This window comes from Grampus griseus (genome assembly GCF_964374135.1).
Source record: "Grampus griseus genome assembly, chromosome: 3".
In the NCBI taxonomy this organism is placed as follows: Eukaryota; Metazoa; Chordata; class Mammalia; order Artiodactyla; family Delphinidae; genus Grampus; species Grampus griseus.
Genome location: NC_139019.1, coordinates 118,822,180 through 118,838,653, shown reverse-complemented (window position 1 = coordinate 118,838,653; position 16,474 = coordinate 118,822,180). Strand labels below are relative to the sequence as shown.

Genomic DNA, 16,474 nt, shown 5'->3' with positions numbered 1-16,474 from the left:
GAGGTGTCTGTTAAAAGGAAGATCCCTGGCTACACCTCCTGAGATTTTGATTTAATAGTCTGGGATGGAGTCCAGGAAGTTGCTTTCTTTTTTTCTTTTTTTTTTTATTATTTCTTTTTTTAAATTTATTTTTGTCTGCCCTGGGTCTTAGTTGCGGCACGCGGGATCTTCGTTGAGGCACGCGGGATCTTCGTTGAGGCATGCAGGATCTTTCGTCGAGGCATGCAGGATCTTCCGTTGAGGCATGCGGGATCTTCCGTTGAGGCATGCGGGATCTTTGTTGAGGCATGCGGGATCTTTCGTTGCGGTGTGCAGGCTCTTCGTTGTGGTGTGCGGGCTTCTCTCTAGTTGTGGCGTGCGAGTTTCCTCTTCTCTAGCTGTGGTGTGCAGGCTCCAGGGCGTGCGGGCTCCGTAGTTGTGGCACGACTGTTCCAGAGGGCATGGGCTCCGTAGTTTGCAGCACGTAGGCTCTAGTTGAGGCACACGAGCTCAGTAGTCATGGCACGCAGGCTTAGTTGCCCCGCGGCATGTGGGATCTTAGTTCCCTGACCAGGGCTCGAACCCGAGTCCCCTGCATTGTAAGGCAGATTCTTTACCACTGGGCCACCCGGGAAGCCCCAGGAAGTTGCTTTCTTAACACCCCCACAGGTGACTCCAACAAACCCTACCCTAGAGTTGCTTGTGTAAATATCTGGACTAAATCAGTCATGATGCCACAGAAAGAGCATAAGCTCAGAGTCAGAGTTCTGGCTTCTAGTCTCAGCTTTGCTTCTAACTAGTTCTACAGCTGGGACACAGTCCCTTAACTTCTCTGGGTCTCAATAAAACGCAGGCTTCAGACTAGGTAATCCCAAAGGTGCCTCCTTCTCAAAATTGATCCCACTGACCACTAGAACCAAGTACCTCAGATACCCCCTTGTTTTGTGCATTTGTAGCAAATGAGCTAAGAGCTCTAATTTATTAAGCCCCACTGTGTGCAAGACCACTGCCTGGGATGCTTCATTCAATTATTTTTAATGTTCACAACCGTCAGACGTTCAATAACTGCCTGAGGTGACACAGCCAGTAAGTGGCAGAGCCTTGATTCTATTCCAGGTTTACCTGACCCGACACCTGTGTTCTTACACCATTATGCCTTTGGCCGTCTCACTGCAAAATTCATTTCTTTGCATTTCTTTTTTGTTTTGTTTTGCTCCATTGAGAATTAAAGGTAAATGCCTATACTCCTCAGCTCTGCAAAGAACCAAAGGACAAGAACAGGACAGAGGAGGAGAGAAAGTGGGCCAGCTGGGAACCACAGCAGAAAAAGTGGGTCTTCTTATCATCCCAAAAGAGCTCAAATGAAGCTCAAAAAACAAGATACCAGGTCAGAATGATGCCTTTAGTAGGAGGAACTGCAAGGGAGGTTGGAAAAGAGGAGAGCAAAGAAGTGAACACAAGCACTGAGGTTGGTCGGCGGGAGAGGGTGAACAAATAGTATTTCACCAAGATCTTCCCTCCGTTTCTTAATTGCTCTTACGGGAAGAACAGGACTTTCCGACAGAGTATCCTCTACCGCGCTTATAGATACAATGGGAACGTTTCTCATGATGTCCACTCTTTTGTTTTCTCTTGCCAAGTAACTTAAAAGGAACCTAATCCCAGGCCTCTCGCCTCCAAACTTCATTACTTCATCCTGGGGACTCAGAGGGAAAACGTAAAGCTGGTACGGAGGAGGAGAAAAAGTATTCACTATGGCAAGTTCCAGAGAATGGGTTTATACAAACACTGGGTTTCCAAATTTGTTCTGTGAGAGATTTAAAGGGGTGTCTCTGAAGGACAGGTAGCCTGGGGTAAGTTGCAAGGAAAAAGCACAGGACTTGAAATCAGAAAACCCCAAGTTCGGATCCCAGCACCACATGGGATACGTCCTATCTGACCTGGGTCAAGTTACATCATCTTCCTTCAGATTCCACATCTGTAAAATGGGCACAATAACACCGACATCATAGACCTGTCTTAAAGAACAGATGGACTAATGTATGTGAGATGCCTAACACGGTATCTGACCCAAAGTTTTTCTAAATTGGGAAAGAGGTAAGCAAAAAATGTGCCATAAAGTCTTCTTTATATTTGTTCAGTTTCAAACATCTTCAAACTACTCTGCAGGGAGACTAAAGATGGGGGGCACCCTGCAATTCTCTTCCAATCTTCACTCTTCTAAGTAACCCAGGGACAACTCCTGTGAAAACAAATGCCTTTGAGATGTGTCAAAACACCCACTGATGCCAATGAAAACCATGGTGATTACTTCAGACTGGGTGCATAAGAGACTCAGTATCATCTGAAGCCCAAAACAGAGCAAAGAGAAAAGGTGGCCTAATAAACACACCCAGGTAAGGGCATTTAGCTCTTGCTTTACAGGTGTTATACTGAATTCCAGTACTGGGAGGAAGGAAAACTTCTTTCAAGTTGTAAATGATCTATAGGACTCGTTCATCACAGAGGAGAAGGCTCTCAGGTTTTCAGGAAGCCAGCACCTCTCTCCAGGGGCTAAGAATGAACCCTAGATTCAGGGAGAAGCCAAACCCCAGAGAGATCATTAACCGAGTGAGGCAGTGACTTGGCATGTCAGTTCAGGGCCTTGTGACTTAAGGTGCCTGGCCCTGGAATTCAACAACAGAGGAGGCTGGGGTCTGGCAACAGGGTCAGCTATCCTGCCTTTGCTCTCTAACAATCCAGACATCACGTCAAGGTATGCAAGGGTTCCATTCTTGAGAGAAGCATGAATAGCTACCAAGGCTCTGGACTCAGTATGGGCTTAAATCCTGGCTCTGCCATTAACTAGCTCTGTGATTCAACTCTCTGTGCCTGGATTTCCTCATCTGCAAAATGGGTATAATAAGAGAACCAATCTTAAACAGTTTTGTGAGGACTGTATGAGTGAATACAAATAAAGAGCCTTGATCACAGCAAGTGCTCAATTAAATGAAAGCTATTACTGCCTACCTCATTGTGTTATGAGCCAGCCCTTATTGGGCTTTTCTTCTGTACCATGTGCTAACCATAGGTTGCTTCCTTTAGTCCCCCAAAGCTCCATGAGTCTATGAAAGTAAAGCACTGAGCTCAATACTCTCCCTGAACATAGAAAAGGCTCAACAAAGGGGACCCACTCTTGCTACTGTCATCACCCAATCAAGCCCAAAACACCCCTTCACTCAGTTCTAAAAAGACACCTGGGTAAAAACAATTCAAAGAAAATCACCCATTAGCATCTATTGGGTAACATACAAATTGGGTATTTTTATGAGTCAGAGCCTCTTGTTGCATCAAGCCTTGATATTACCTTGAATATTTCATTTTAATTCAGAATCCAGGACCCAGGAGTTAAATAAATAAGGCCTCCTTGATACTCTCTTACATTGGGAGTCTATGGCCAGAAGAGAAGAGAAGGGGTCTCTATACCACAAATCTTACCTCTGATGGTTCAAAATGCCATGCGCTTTGAGAACACCTATTTAAAATCCAGAAAAGCTTTTGTGCTGGTAAAGCATTAGCTTTATATCACTTCATGAGCCAGGCAGAGGCCACCTCAACCATGAAAGAAATACCAAGAAAAGATAAAGAAAAGATGTGATAAAGCTCAAACTTGGTTCCAAAAAAAGTCAGTCCCTAAAAGCACTTCTTTCTATTTCTGATCCAATCCTTTTCTATCAGAGGAAGATAAAATTGATGCCCCACCTGCCCCAGGCTACTTTGCTCTAACAAGTGACAGTGTTCACCTGTGGACCAGGGGGACCAGAGCCTCAATGTTGTAAGTAAAGTTCTGTTACTAACAATAATCTTGGTCTACACAGTAGGAATGGCACTCTTCAGGAGTATGGCACATGGTTAAATGGCCACAGATCTTTAACGCAAGCTTCTCTGCAATGTGAATTTGCCATTCCTCTTATACAGAAGTGGAGTCCATTTCTCCACTCCCTTGAATCTGGGCTGGCCCTGTGACTTCCTTTTGGCCAGCAGAACGTGGCGGAACTGATGCTGCATGAACTCCAGAGCCTAGGCCTCAAGAGGACCTGAAGCTTCCACCTTTGCCCTCTTGGAACACTGTCCTGAGACTGCCATTCCATGGAGAAGCCCAGGAAGAAAGACCACATGGTAGAGGCCTTGTGACCCAGCCGAACACACTTGCATGAGTGAGCTCAGGAGAGGCTAAGAGAAGCACCCAGCCAATCTACTGAGTTGCCGGAACAGATACCATTGTCACCTTCAGTCTCAAAGGTTTAGGATGATTGGTTGTACAGCAGGAGATAAGGGGATACAGGTACACTAACTGGATTTTACTTTGTTGTGGAAACTCAATGCAAAAATTATCTCAAACTTCTCAAACTCAAGAACAGGCAAAAGCTAGGTTGCTGGAACTTAGCAACAGTGGTTACCTTAAGAGAGGAGGGATGGGATGGGAGCTTTATGGGATGCTGATAATTTTATTTCTTGGCCTGAGCAGTGATTACACGGGTGCATTCACTTTGTGATCATCAAGCCGTGCAATCCTGAAGCTGTGGACTTTTTTGGATATGTACTAAACTTCCATTTTTAAGTTTAAAATAAGCCTCTCTTGGCAAAGTCTCTTTGCGAAGCAGAGGTATGTAGCTAAAGGAAATAAATGATCATGCTCCCAATTTCTTATCTGTTGATCAAAATTTCCTCAGAGAAGCATATAACACACACAAGTCCAGTTTTAAAAACTGAACCTCACCTGTTAAATATGAGCTTGTTTCTTCCTTGCCAGAAACATGACCCATTTATGAATCTAAAGACATCCTGAAACCCCAGGAAACTTTGTAATGCCATGGGCAAGATATTCAAGTGCTGAAATTTTCATGTCATTTCAGAAAGATTGTATAAATCATTTCCAAAGTAAAAGGTCCTCAGAGCTTCTGCACTCACAGGTATGTCTCCCTTGGTAGGTCACATGATTAGTGGACATTTGCTCCTGTCCAAAACATCCACTAAGACATTTGGTCCACACCAAAAGTTCCTTGAAATTTGGTCCTATCAAAAATATCCATGAGTCGGGCTTCCCTGGTGGCACAGTGGTTAAGAATCCGCCTGCCAATGCAGGGGACATTCGAGCCCTGGTCCAGGAAGATCCCACATGCTGCGGAGCAACTAAGCCCGTGAGCCACAACTACTGAGCCCGTGTGCCACAACTACTGCAGCCCTTGCGCCTAGAGCCTGTGCTCCACAACAAGAGAAGCCACCGCAATGAGAGTAGCCCCCGCTTACCACAACTAGAGAAAGCCCGCATGCAGCAACGAAGACCCAACACAGCCATAAATAAATAAATTTTATTTTTTAAAAAAAAGAATCCATGAGTATATTTGGTCCATGCTACATGGTCCTTGATGTTTGGCCCGGCCAAAAACACCAATGCTTGGAAAATGTCCCTGGGTTCAAATAGCCCGTAACATTTACTTACACTTTTGGTTTACAGGATTAATACATAAAAAAATACTGCCGTGTCTTATTGGTCCAATAATTGTATTGAGGCTGTATTGCCAATGATAACCCTTTTTGCCTCAGTAGTCTAGCTGGCAATGCCACGTGGGGTTGGGTAGATGGGTCAGGGTTCAAATCCTACAAAAGAGCAGGATTTCTATTAACTATGCATAGCCAGGAAGAGTCCTACAGTTGGAGAAATGAACAGAGGATGACTGACAAGTTGAGGATGGAATCTCATGATGTATGGTGCATTAACATGTTGTTACTAGGCATTTGGATGGATATGGCTGGGTTATTCAATAAGAGCTGAGTTTGAAAAGAGGAACTTTTTGGCACTCTCATGCCAAAGCCAAGCAGAGTCACTTGTTCACACAGAAAGAGGTCAAGCTGCTATGGAAAACGGGAGGCAAGTGTAATGTAAACACTTTACAAAGTACCTCGCTTGTCTCCTACCACATAGAGGTCTGGGTGTGAGAGTCACCATGAGGGGGATACCAGGCATTTAATTAACTCCCATACAAGTACCCCATCACCCAGGGTTAAGAGGCAATACTTCCCTTGAATCAGTGCCCTATGGAGGTACGATCACAGTACCCACAAAAATGTCTGACACCATTTAGAGAGGTTTTAGTGGGTGTGACTCCCACACTTATCAGTCAATTGGTGGGGACCACCACACCCTCAGCTAGTGCCTACCTACTGGCTGACTCAGCCTGACCAAATCAGGTGTCGAATCCATAAGACATTATTAGTAAGGTTTCCCCTACCAGTAAACCACTGACCGTTGGTCAGACAGCTGCAAAAGAAAAAAAAAATAATAATAATAACCCTTCTTCTGCTGCTTGGCAATGTAACATCTTTATTTGAAAATTCCACCAGAATATGGCAGAAATAGTATACTCACAATAGAAAAGCCAATGCTGCATTATAATGGGTTTTGTTACCATTTTCATTTCCTTAAAAGAAATAGGACTAAAAGGCACTGGCACTTTGGAGAGGAGAACCTGCAATGCTTGACGTACGACTAGTCGGGATTCGGATAACATTACAATCAGTCAAGATGGGACAGGAAAACAGCAGCACAACATTGGTGCTAAAGGGAAGGAAGGAAAACCCTGAACAGGTTAAAAGGACACACAGAAGAGGAACCAAACGCAACACTATCACAGGTACTTCTAAGAACTCTTCATGATATTCATGTTGATGAGGTCCTATTAATGTTATGAGAAAGAAACTCATTAAAGAGGCAAGTAAATAGAATTGAAAGCAGACTTTCACCTTTAAACCCAACTTCAAACCCAAACCCAATGCATGGAATTCAAACTCCAGAGGAATATAATAAAGTGACCAGACGCAGAAAACCATTTCTTATGCATGATCCCTGTGCTCAAGATGACGACAGAATTCCTATTTACATAACTTACGACAATATTCAATATTTAAGTGCCAGTCCCACATTATCCATAATGGCACCTTCAAGGGGGCACCAACACAGTTCACTCAGTTATTTACTGTGCACAGTGTAGCAGTGGGTTAGACTATGCCATTGATTCATGCACTAATGATGAAAAGGTGAGAAGACACAGATTTACATATGAGAAGGTACTTGCGTTTGCAAGGGAAAGAAATCTCAACATTAACCCTTCACTGCGCATGATGGATTTCAGAATTGCAAATATAAATGGGATTAGACTACTCCTAACAAATGCACAAGTGAGAGGATGCTTGTTTCACTTTTCACAATCACTGTGACAAAAAATATCTTCTTCGGGTCTAACACGCGAGCATACAACAATGGAAAGTAACACCCATAAGTGTCATCCATGTTGTTTGGACTCCCATTTGTGCTTTTGGAAGATGTAAATGAAACTTTTAAGCACTGTGAGGGATGCAAAAGAAAAGTTAGGTGACCTAATGGTTTATGTTGAGAAAATGTACACTCATGGAAGGCATGGCAGAAGATGACCAGAAGCTCCAAGATTTCCACCAGAAACTCGGAATATATATGTGTCAGTACTGAATGGCAATCACAGGACGAACAACGCTGTGCTGACACAGCAAATTTCAAGAGCTGATGGTAGTGCACCATACCTCAATCTGGAGATTTACTGACATACTAAAAGATGAACAGCAAAGCAATCAACAAGTTAGCACCCAGGCTCTTAGTAGTCACACTCAAATACAGCCACCAACTACACAATACCAACAAAATCAAATTCGTATTACTGAAATTGTTTATACATATAATGAATATAAAACCAGTAATCAGTCAATATACACTGAAAGATTGCTCAATGACTTAAGAGTAACCCTGACAAACTTCATGATGAGGATGAATAAGAATAAATGAGAAACCCAAAATTCAGCATGAATTACAATAAAAATAATGCAAATAAAATTTTAACTAAGTAAATGTTTGTACCATTTAACGAATCATGGACCAAATCTCTCAATGAAAGTTTTGGACAGGACCAAATTTCAAGGACTTTTTGGCACAGACCAAACAAACATTCTGCAAGAGATCACACAAACTCCATAGGGCCACATCTCTTTCTCATCTCTCTGTCCCCCAGTCCCAGCACTCTCATGCCAAAGCCAAGCAGAGTCACTTGTTCACACAGAAAGAACTCAACAAATGTCTGTGGTTGGTTGGACATCCCCAAAGCCCTTAACAATGTTTATATCCCTTGACTAAGTATAATTCCTCTTCAAGGACTCTATTCAAAGGAAATGATTTTATTAAATGGGGACAAAGATTTATGTATGAAACTATCAAGTTCTTTAATACAGCGAAAAAATAAGATTGGAAATACTCTAAATGTTAAAAGTTAGGAGATTAGATAAGGAGATTATACTATATCCATAAAGTAGAAATACACAGACATTTAAAATGATATTAAAAAATGACATTTAAAAAGAGAAAAGAGGGAATTCCCTGGTGGTCAAGTAGTTAGGACTTGGTGGTTTCACTGCCACGGCCCCAGTTAAATCCCTGTTCTAAGATCTAAGAACTAAGACCCCGCAAGCCACAAGGCATGGCCCAAAAAAACAAAAAAAGAGAGAGAGAAAACAGGTTCTCTCTTTGTGGTAGGATTATGAGTGTCTTTCTTCCTACTTCTTTATAACTTTCTGTAATTCTCAAATTTTCTACAAGGTACAAGTATTCTTCACTTTTTACTTAATCAAAAGAGAAAAGAAAGTAAAAAACTGGAAAAATGTGTTGAAATAAAGGTGATTAACATTATAATGTATTACTCTTTTAGTATCTCTTTATGATTTTAGTATCTCTTTATGATTCATCCATTACTTACATTCCTTGCCTGGAATCATCACTTCAGCTGTTTACATATCTTGAACATTTTACCAGATTCAACTCCCACTGAATCACAATAATATATTTATCTATCTTTCTTTCCCTCTAGGCTCTGAGCTCTTCATTTTCTTTGTAAACCCAATGTTCAACATAGTGTTGTGCTCTTAATGGGCACTCAATATATTCTGACTGAAAGTTGCCAGATGTCAGGGTAACGACAAGAGGATTTATCTAAACTGCATGGCAGCAGTGGCCATGTTTTCCTATATGTCCCATGCCAGGCACACAAAAGATCCAAAATAAGTATTTGTTATTCATCTTAGCTTAAGCTGCCATAATAAAATACCATAGACTGAGTGGTTTAAACAATGGATATTTATTTCTCACAGTTCTGAAGACTGGAAGTCTGAGATCAGGCTGCCAGCATGGTTGGGTTCTGGGGGGGACTCTCTTCCTGCCTTGCAGGCAGTCACCTCCTTGTTATGGGCTCACATGACTTCTTCTTCGAGTATATGCATGGGGTGGGGAGGAGGGAGAGAGAGAGAGAAGGAGGGAGGGAGGGAAGGAGAGAGAGGGAGGAAGAGAGAGAGGAGACAAGGGAGCACACGTGCACACGCATGTCTCTTCTTATAAAGACACTAATCCTATCCAATCCCACCCTTATGATCTCATTTAACTTAATTACCCCCTTATAGACCCTATCAAATACAGTCACATTGGGTATAAAAGCTTCAATATATAAGTGGGGGGGCACAATTCAGTCTATATCATTATTAAATGAAAACTGACATTTCACCTCACTGGTGGACCAATAAGGTGACACCAAAAATAGACTATTACCTGTGACCAGAACAACGGCTGAAAAACTTCATCCTATGTGTCTTCTGATAAGGTGCACCAAAGACAGGTATAAGATTTTGGTATGTCTTCATAATTTCATGCACAACAGCAAGTCAAGAAAGAATATGGGGAAATACAAAAGACCCCAAATAGCCAAAACAATCTTGAGAAAGAACAGAGCTGGAGGAATCATGCTCCCTGACTTCAGACTATATTACAAAGCTACAGTGATCAAAACATTAGGTACTGGATTTCCCTGGCAGTCCAGTGGTTAAGACTCCACACTTCTAATGCAGGGGGCATGGGTTCAATCCCTGGTTGGGAAACTAAGATCCCACATGCCACATGATGCAGCCAAAAAAAAAAGTATGGTACTGGCACAAAAACAGAAATATAGATCAATGGAACAGGATAGAGGGCGAATGAATATACCCACGCACTTATGGTCAATTAATCTACAAACAAAGGAGGCAAGAATATACAATGGAGAAAAGACAGATTCTTCAACAAGTGATGCTGGGGAAACTGGACAGCTAACATGTCAAAGAAAGAAATTAGAACACTCCCTAACACCATATACAAAAATAAACTCAAAATGGATCAAAGACCTAAATGTAAGACTGGATACTATAAAACTCCTAGAGGAAAACATAGGTGGAACACTCTATGACATAAATCACAACAAGATCCTTTTTGACCCACCTCCTAGAGAAATGGAAATAAAAACAAAAATAAACAAATGGGACCTAATGAAACTTAAAAGCTTTTGCACAGCAAAGGAAATCATAAACAAGACGAAAAGACAACCCTCAGAATGGCAGAAAATATTTGCACACAAAGCAACTGACAAAGGATTAATCTCCAAAATTTACAAGCAGCTCATGCAGCTTAATATCAAAAAATCAAACAACCCAATCCAAAAATGGGCAGAAGCCCTAAAGTGACATTTCTCCAAAGAAGATATACAGATTGCCAACAAACACATGAAAGAATGCCCAACATCACTAATCATTAGAGAAATGCAAATCAAAACTACAATGAGGGGTCGGGAGAACTATCAGCAGGGGCTGTGGTGCTGAAGCGACGCTGCTCAAGGTGGGTCCGGAGCCCGCGGCCCCGGGGGCGGACACAAGCATCGCGAGGGGGAGAACCGGGCTGTCCCCGGCTCTGCAAGGCGGCCCGACGCCCGCAGCCCCGGAAGCGCATCCTCGCCTTGCCTTCCTGTTCCCGGCAGCGCCCGGCTCCGGGCGTCTCTTCGCTGGCCCACTGTCCGCGCCGGCCCTGCCCCAGCCGAGAGCACCTGCGCGGCAGGCCCGCAGCTGGCAGCCTCGCGCCCCTCACACGGCCGCGAGACTCGGGACACTGAATGGTTTCCAGGTTTTTGAAATTACAGGGTTGCTAGAAACATTCTTGTAGGGGTCTCCTGTGCACAGCCCCAAGAATTCCTCCAGAAATCTTTCTAGGAGCAGTGAGGAAGACAGAAGAACCACTTGGGCTGGTAAAGCCATCTGCCAGGCACTACTGCCACCATGCCCAAGAGAAAGGCAAAAGGAGATGCTAAAGGTGACAAAGCAAAGGTGAAGGATGAGCCACAGAGGAGATCGGCACGGTTGTCTGCTAAACCTGCCCCTCCAAAACCGGAGCCCAGGGCAAAAAAGGCCCCTGCAAAGAAGGGAGAGAAGCTGGCCAAAGGGAGAAAGGGGAAAGCAGAAGGCAACAAAGATGGGAACAACCCTGCAAAAAACCGAGACGCCTCCACAGTCCAGTCACAGAAAGCAGAAGGCACCGAGGATGCCAAGTGAAGTATACATTTTTGATAGCTCTGTACTTCTAGTGACTCTACTGTTTGAAATACTATTTTTTTTAAATCAAATTTTGTAAAAACGTAGATTTTTTTTTTTTTAAGTTATGTTGTTAGCACACAAGACGCTTTGTTGTTATCTTTTGTGGAAAGGGCAAAATAACCACTAGTAGAATGTTTCAGAAGCTGGATTGAAATGGGGGAAAACAGAATTTTCTATCGTATTTGAAGATTATTCTTGGTTCCCAGGAGAGATTCTCCGACATTCACACATGACAGCCACTATGGCTCAGAAGCCTTACCGTGTGGGGAAGCAAAACTTCATGTCTTCTCCTTTCCTGATGCCATCAAAAACACATCCTTGACTTCCTGAAACCAAGAGTCATGATGCGGCCTTGGCACCCCTAGAATCAGCTGCGTCAGGTAACAACACTCAGGATTTCTAGTGATGACATCAAGATGGTATTCCTCAAAAGAGCCAGGATTCCTGTTTGTAGTTTGTGGATCATCTCATTAATAGTCCTGGAGTTTTTAGTTCCTTTCCTCCATGTCAGAGGTGACCTGTGAAAAGCTCTTATATGCCTCATGTGAAATATTCACCCTTTCTGAAAACCTTTCCTGTTCATTGCAGCAACAGACTTTGCTGACTTTTTGGAGAGGGGAGTTTGAAAGTTGTAAGATGTTACGGATTGTCACCCATGTCCTGCTGGAAGTAACTATTTTTGAAAAGTATCTTATAAAGCTGGATACAAGTTGGCTTCATGGGAGGGGAGGGATCATTTCCTACTCCAAGTCATAAAGATATCCTTTACTGCCTTGTAAGAAAAAAAAAAAAAAAAAAAAACTACAATGAGGTATCACCTCACACCAGTCAGAATGGCCATCGTTAAAAAGTCTACAAACAGTAAATGCTGGAGAGGGTGTGGAGTAAAGGGAACCCTCTTGCACCCTTGGTGGGAATGTAAATTGATATAGCCACTATGGAGAACAATACAGAGGTTCCTTAAAAAACTAAAAATAGAACTACCATACGACCCAGCAATCCCACTACTGGGCACATATCCTGAGAAAACCGTAATTCAAAGAGTCATGTACCACAGTGTTCATTGCAGCTCTATTTACAATAGCCAGGACATGGAAGCAACCTATGTGTCCATCGACAGATGAATGGATAAAGAAGATGTGGCACATATATACAATGGAATATTACTCAGCCATAAAAAGAAACGAAATTGAGTTTTTTGTAGTGAGATGGATGGACCTAGAGTCTGTCATACAGAGTGAAGTAAGTCAGAAAGAGAAAAACAAATACCGTATGCTAACACATATATATGGAATCTTAAAAAAAAAAAAAAAAACACACAGGTCATGAAGAACCTAGAGGCAGGACAGGAATAAAGACGCAGACCTACTAGGGTATGGACTTGAGGACATGGGGAGGCGGAAGGGTAAGCTGGGACAAAGTGAGAGAGGGGCATGGACATATATACACTACCAAATGTAAAACTGATAGCTAGTGGGAAGCAGCCCCATAGCACAGGAGATCAGCTCGGTGCTTTGTGACCACATAGAGGGGTGGAATAGGAAGGGTGGGAGGGAGGGAGAGGCAAGAGGGAAGAGATATGGGGATATACGTATATGTATAGCTGATTCACTTTGTTATAAAGCAACTAACACACCACTGTAAAGCAATTATACTCCAATAAAGATGTTAAAAAATAAACACACAAATGGGACCGAATTAAACTTAAAAGTTTTTGCACAGCAAAGGAAACCATCGACAAAGTATAAACACAACCTACCAAATGGGAGAAAATATCTGCAAATATTACCAATAAAGGATTAATATCCAACATATGTGAACAGCTCATACTACTCAACATCAGAAAAACAAACAACCTGATTAAAAAATGGGAAGAACCACGAAATAGACATTTTTCCAAAGAGGAAATGTAGACGGCCAACAGGCACATGAAAAGATGCTCGACATCACTAATCATCAGGGAAATGTAAATCAAGACCACAATGAGATATCACCTGACACCAGTCAGAATGGCTGTCATCAAAAAGAACACAAATAATAAATGTTGGTGAGGATGTAAAGAAAAGGGAACCCTCGTACACTGTTGCTGGGAATGTAAATTGGTGCAGCCACTGTGGAAAACAGTATGGAGGTTTCTCAAAAACTAAAAATAGAACTACCATATGACCCAGCAATCCCACTCCTGGGTATATATCCAAAAGAAAACAAAAACACTAATTCAAAAAGACAAACGCGCCCCAGTGCTCATAGCAGCACTATTTACAAATGCCAAGATATGAAAGCAGCCAAAGTGTCCATCAACAGATGAATGGCTATAGAAGATGTGGTTTACATATACAGTGGAATACTACTCAGCCATAAAAAAGAACAAAATTGTGCCATTTGTAGCAACGTGGATGGACTTGGAGGGCACTATGCTAAATGAAATAAGTCAGAAAGAGAAAGACAAATACTGTATGATACCACTGGTATGTGGAATCTAAAAAATACAACAAACTAGTGAATATAACAAAAAAGAAGCAGACACACATATAGAGAACAAACTAGTGGTTACCAGTGGGCTGGGGGGAGGGGCAATATAGGGGTGGAGGAGTGGGAGATACAAACTACTGGTTGTAAGAGAGGCTCAAGGATGTATTTACAACACAGGGAATATAGCCAGTATTTTGCAATAACTGTAAATGTAAAGTAACCTTTAAAAATTATATAGAAAAGGGACTTCCCTGGTGGTCCAGTGGGCAAGACTCCACACTCCCAATGCAGGGGGCCCGGGTTGTTCCCTGGTCAAGGAAATAGATCCCACCTGCGTGCTGCAACTACGAGTTCGCATGCCACAACTAAGAAGTCCTCATGCCGCAACTAAAGGTGCTGTGTGCCGCAACTAAGACCTGGCAAAACCTAAATAAATAAATAAATAAATAAAAAATTTTTTTATTTTTAAAGAAAGGAAGAATTTGAACCTGGATGTGATATATCCAAACCTGTGCTTTAGAACAATTAATGAGGAAGCAGTAAGTCTGGATCCAGATGTGAAACACAGGAGGTGAGAACTACCGTTAGAAGCCATTTCAGGAGTCAACTGAGTGCTGTGGTGCTGCCAGTAGGAATATCTATGGTGCTAGTAGCAGGGAGAGAGGGGAAAGAGTAGATGCAAGGGGTATCACCCAGGTCAGATCCACAGGAAATTGCTACCAACTAGATGAGAGACACAGAGAAGGAAAAAGCGGCAAAGATAGTTATAAGGGGAAGGGAAGATGTCAGGGCTGGGGGGGCAGGTGGGGGGAGAGCTGACCATCCAAACATCAAGGGATGGGAGGAGGAGGATATGCTCTGCAGAAGGAATGGGAGGGTGGTTTGCACGTGAGGCATGCTGAATCTGAGCTGCCAGGCGAAATCCAGGTAGAGATGCTAGTCAGTCAGCTGGAAATGGATGCAATGAACCCCAGACGTCAGGCCAGAGGTGGATACCTGAACATCAATCCACAGAAGTAGGATAGCTAAGGAAACTTAAGTGAACGGAGCACAGAAACTCAGAGACCATCATCTTCAAACAACAGAAAGAGAGGCCAAAGAACGGAGGAAAGGAAACAAGGAAAGGTCAGAGAGGCAGGAGAATCAGCATGACGCAGTGCCACGAACCAGAAAAGCCACGTCTCCAGGCTGGATGGAGCGCTCAGAACCAGCTGGGGCACAGAGACACGGAATGGCTGAGACGGAGCACTTGGATCTGGCTTCCACGTGATCAGTGGGACCCTTGGACAAGCTGTCTCAAAACGGTGGGGAGAGCAGAGCAGGGAACCCCAGAAAGCGAGAAAGAGGCAGCTGCTAACAGGCTGAGTACCTATGGGTGTGCCAGGCATCGCGATAGGATTGTGTATGATTATCATCTTTAATCCTCACGAACATCCCTCAAAAGTAGGTGCTATTATAATTTGGATTCAGAGCGTTTTGTGTAAAAGTTAATAAAAGGAGCGTATCTACAACGTCACATTTGCCTGTCTGAAAAAACAAACCTCATACATATTTTGAGGTAGCTATGGAGATTTGAGAGCAGGCACATAGGTGGAAACAGATTATCAAAGAAAATGATACAAACTGCGAGGGGGCAGAGTACGGAGTGGTCTGGTGGAACTAAGCACAACCTTCAAAATGTTTGTAATGGCAAATGGATTTAACTCCCAGTGGCTTCCGTGTGTGTGGCGTGCCTGTGTGTGTGTCTCTCTGTCTGTCTCTCTGTCTCCCACAGGAACTGCTTGGGAGAGAAACGTACAGAACCATGCTGATGTGGTCAGTTAGCCCCAGTGCAAACTTGTACTATTAGTAACAATTTTTGAAGGTTGATTTTTCTTATCCACCTTCACAGCTATACTAATTAAAAAGTCTGAGTTCAGCAGACCACTCATTGAAAAAAATCAATGTGATGACGCATAGGTCATCACAACTACGAAAAAATATAGTAGAAAATTATAGAAAAACAGAGTATAACACACTCTCAGAAATATTTCCAACCTGTGGAAATTTTACACAAATGGGAAAGTTGGGGGGTTTGGAATTCCTTCACTTCTTCTTCCTACCCTCTACCACAACTCATTATCACCAGAAAATAATTTTTTATTATCACCATAGTCGTCCTCAATTGCACTAATTAAAAGATACAAAAATCACCTTGCTTTTCTCAGCCAGATACTTAAACTGTACTTGAAAGTAATGGGCTGTTCTGTTAGAATTGTTTTTTTAAAAATGCTAGCAATTCAGGGCTTGCAAGAAGCCCCAGTAATAGCAGCTTCTTTGGATTCAGAAACCCAAAAATCTGTGGATGCTGTTTGACATTTATTGAACATGAATAACATCCCCACGTGCTGTGTTCCTGAGGCTTGCCCAGCATTCTAGGGAAAGACTTAACGCACACAGATAGGCTCAAAAAAGGTGCACCATGGACCGATATACCCTAACACTAATCACCCCTTCCTACTATTCTCATCAGGCCAAAAAC

At 42.7% G+C, this 16,474-nt stretch overlaps 2 protein-coding genes across 3 annotated transcripts in view; one reads left to right on the top strand and one right to left on the bottom strand.

Annotated features, from left to right (window-relative positions):
* Positions 1-16,474, bottom strand: part of ARHGAP26 (Rho GTPase activating protein 26) — a gene marked incomplete at its 5' end in the record, with an annotated part of 471,037 nt that overhangs the window by 397,185 nt on the left and 57,378 nt on the right. The window lies entirely within an intron of this gene.
* Positions 10,878-11,985, top strand: LOC309821119 (high mobility group nucleosome-binding domain-containing protein 4-like). The gene has a single exon (XM_082652236.1). The coding sequence runs from the start codon at positions 11,167-11,169 to the stop codon at positions 11,437-11,439; it is 273 nt and encodes a 90-aa protein (XP_082508362.1). The 5' UTR covers positions 10,878-11,166; the 3' UTR covers positions 11,440-11,985.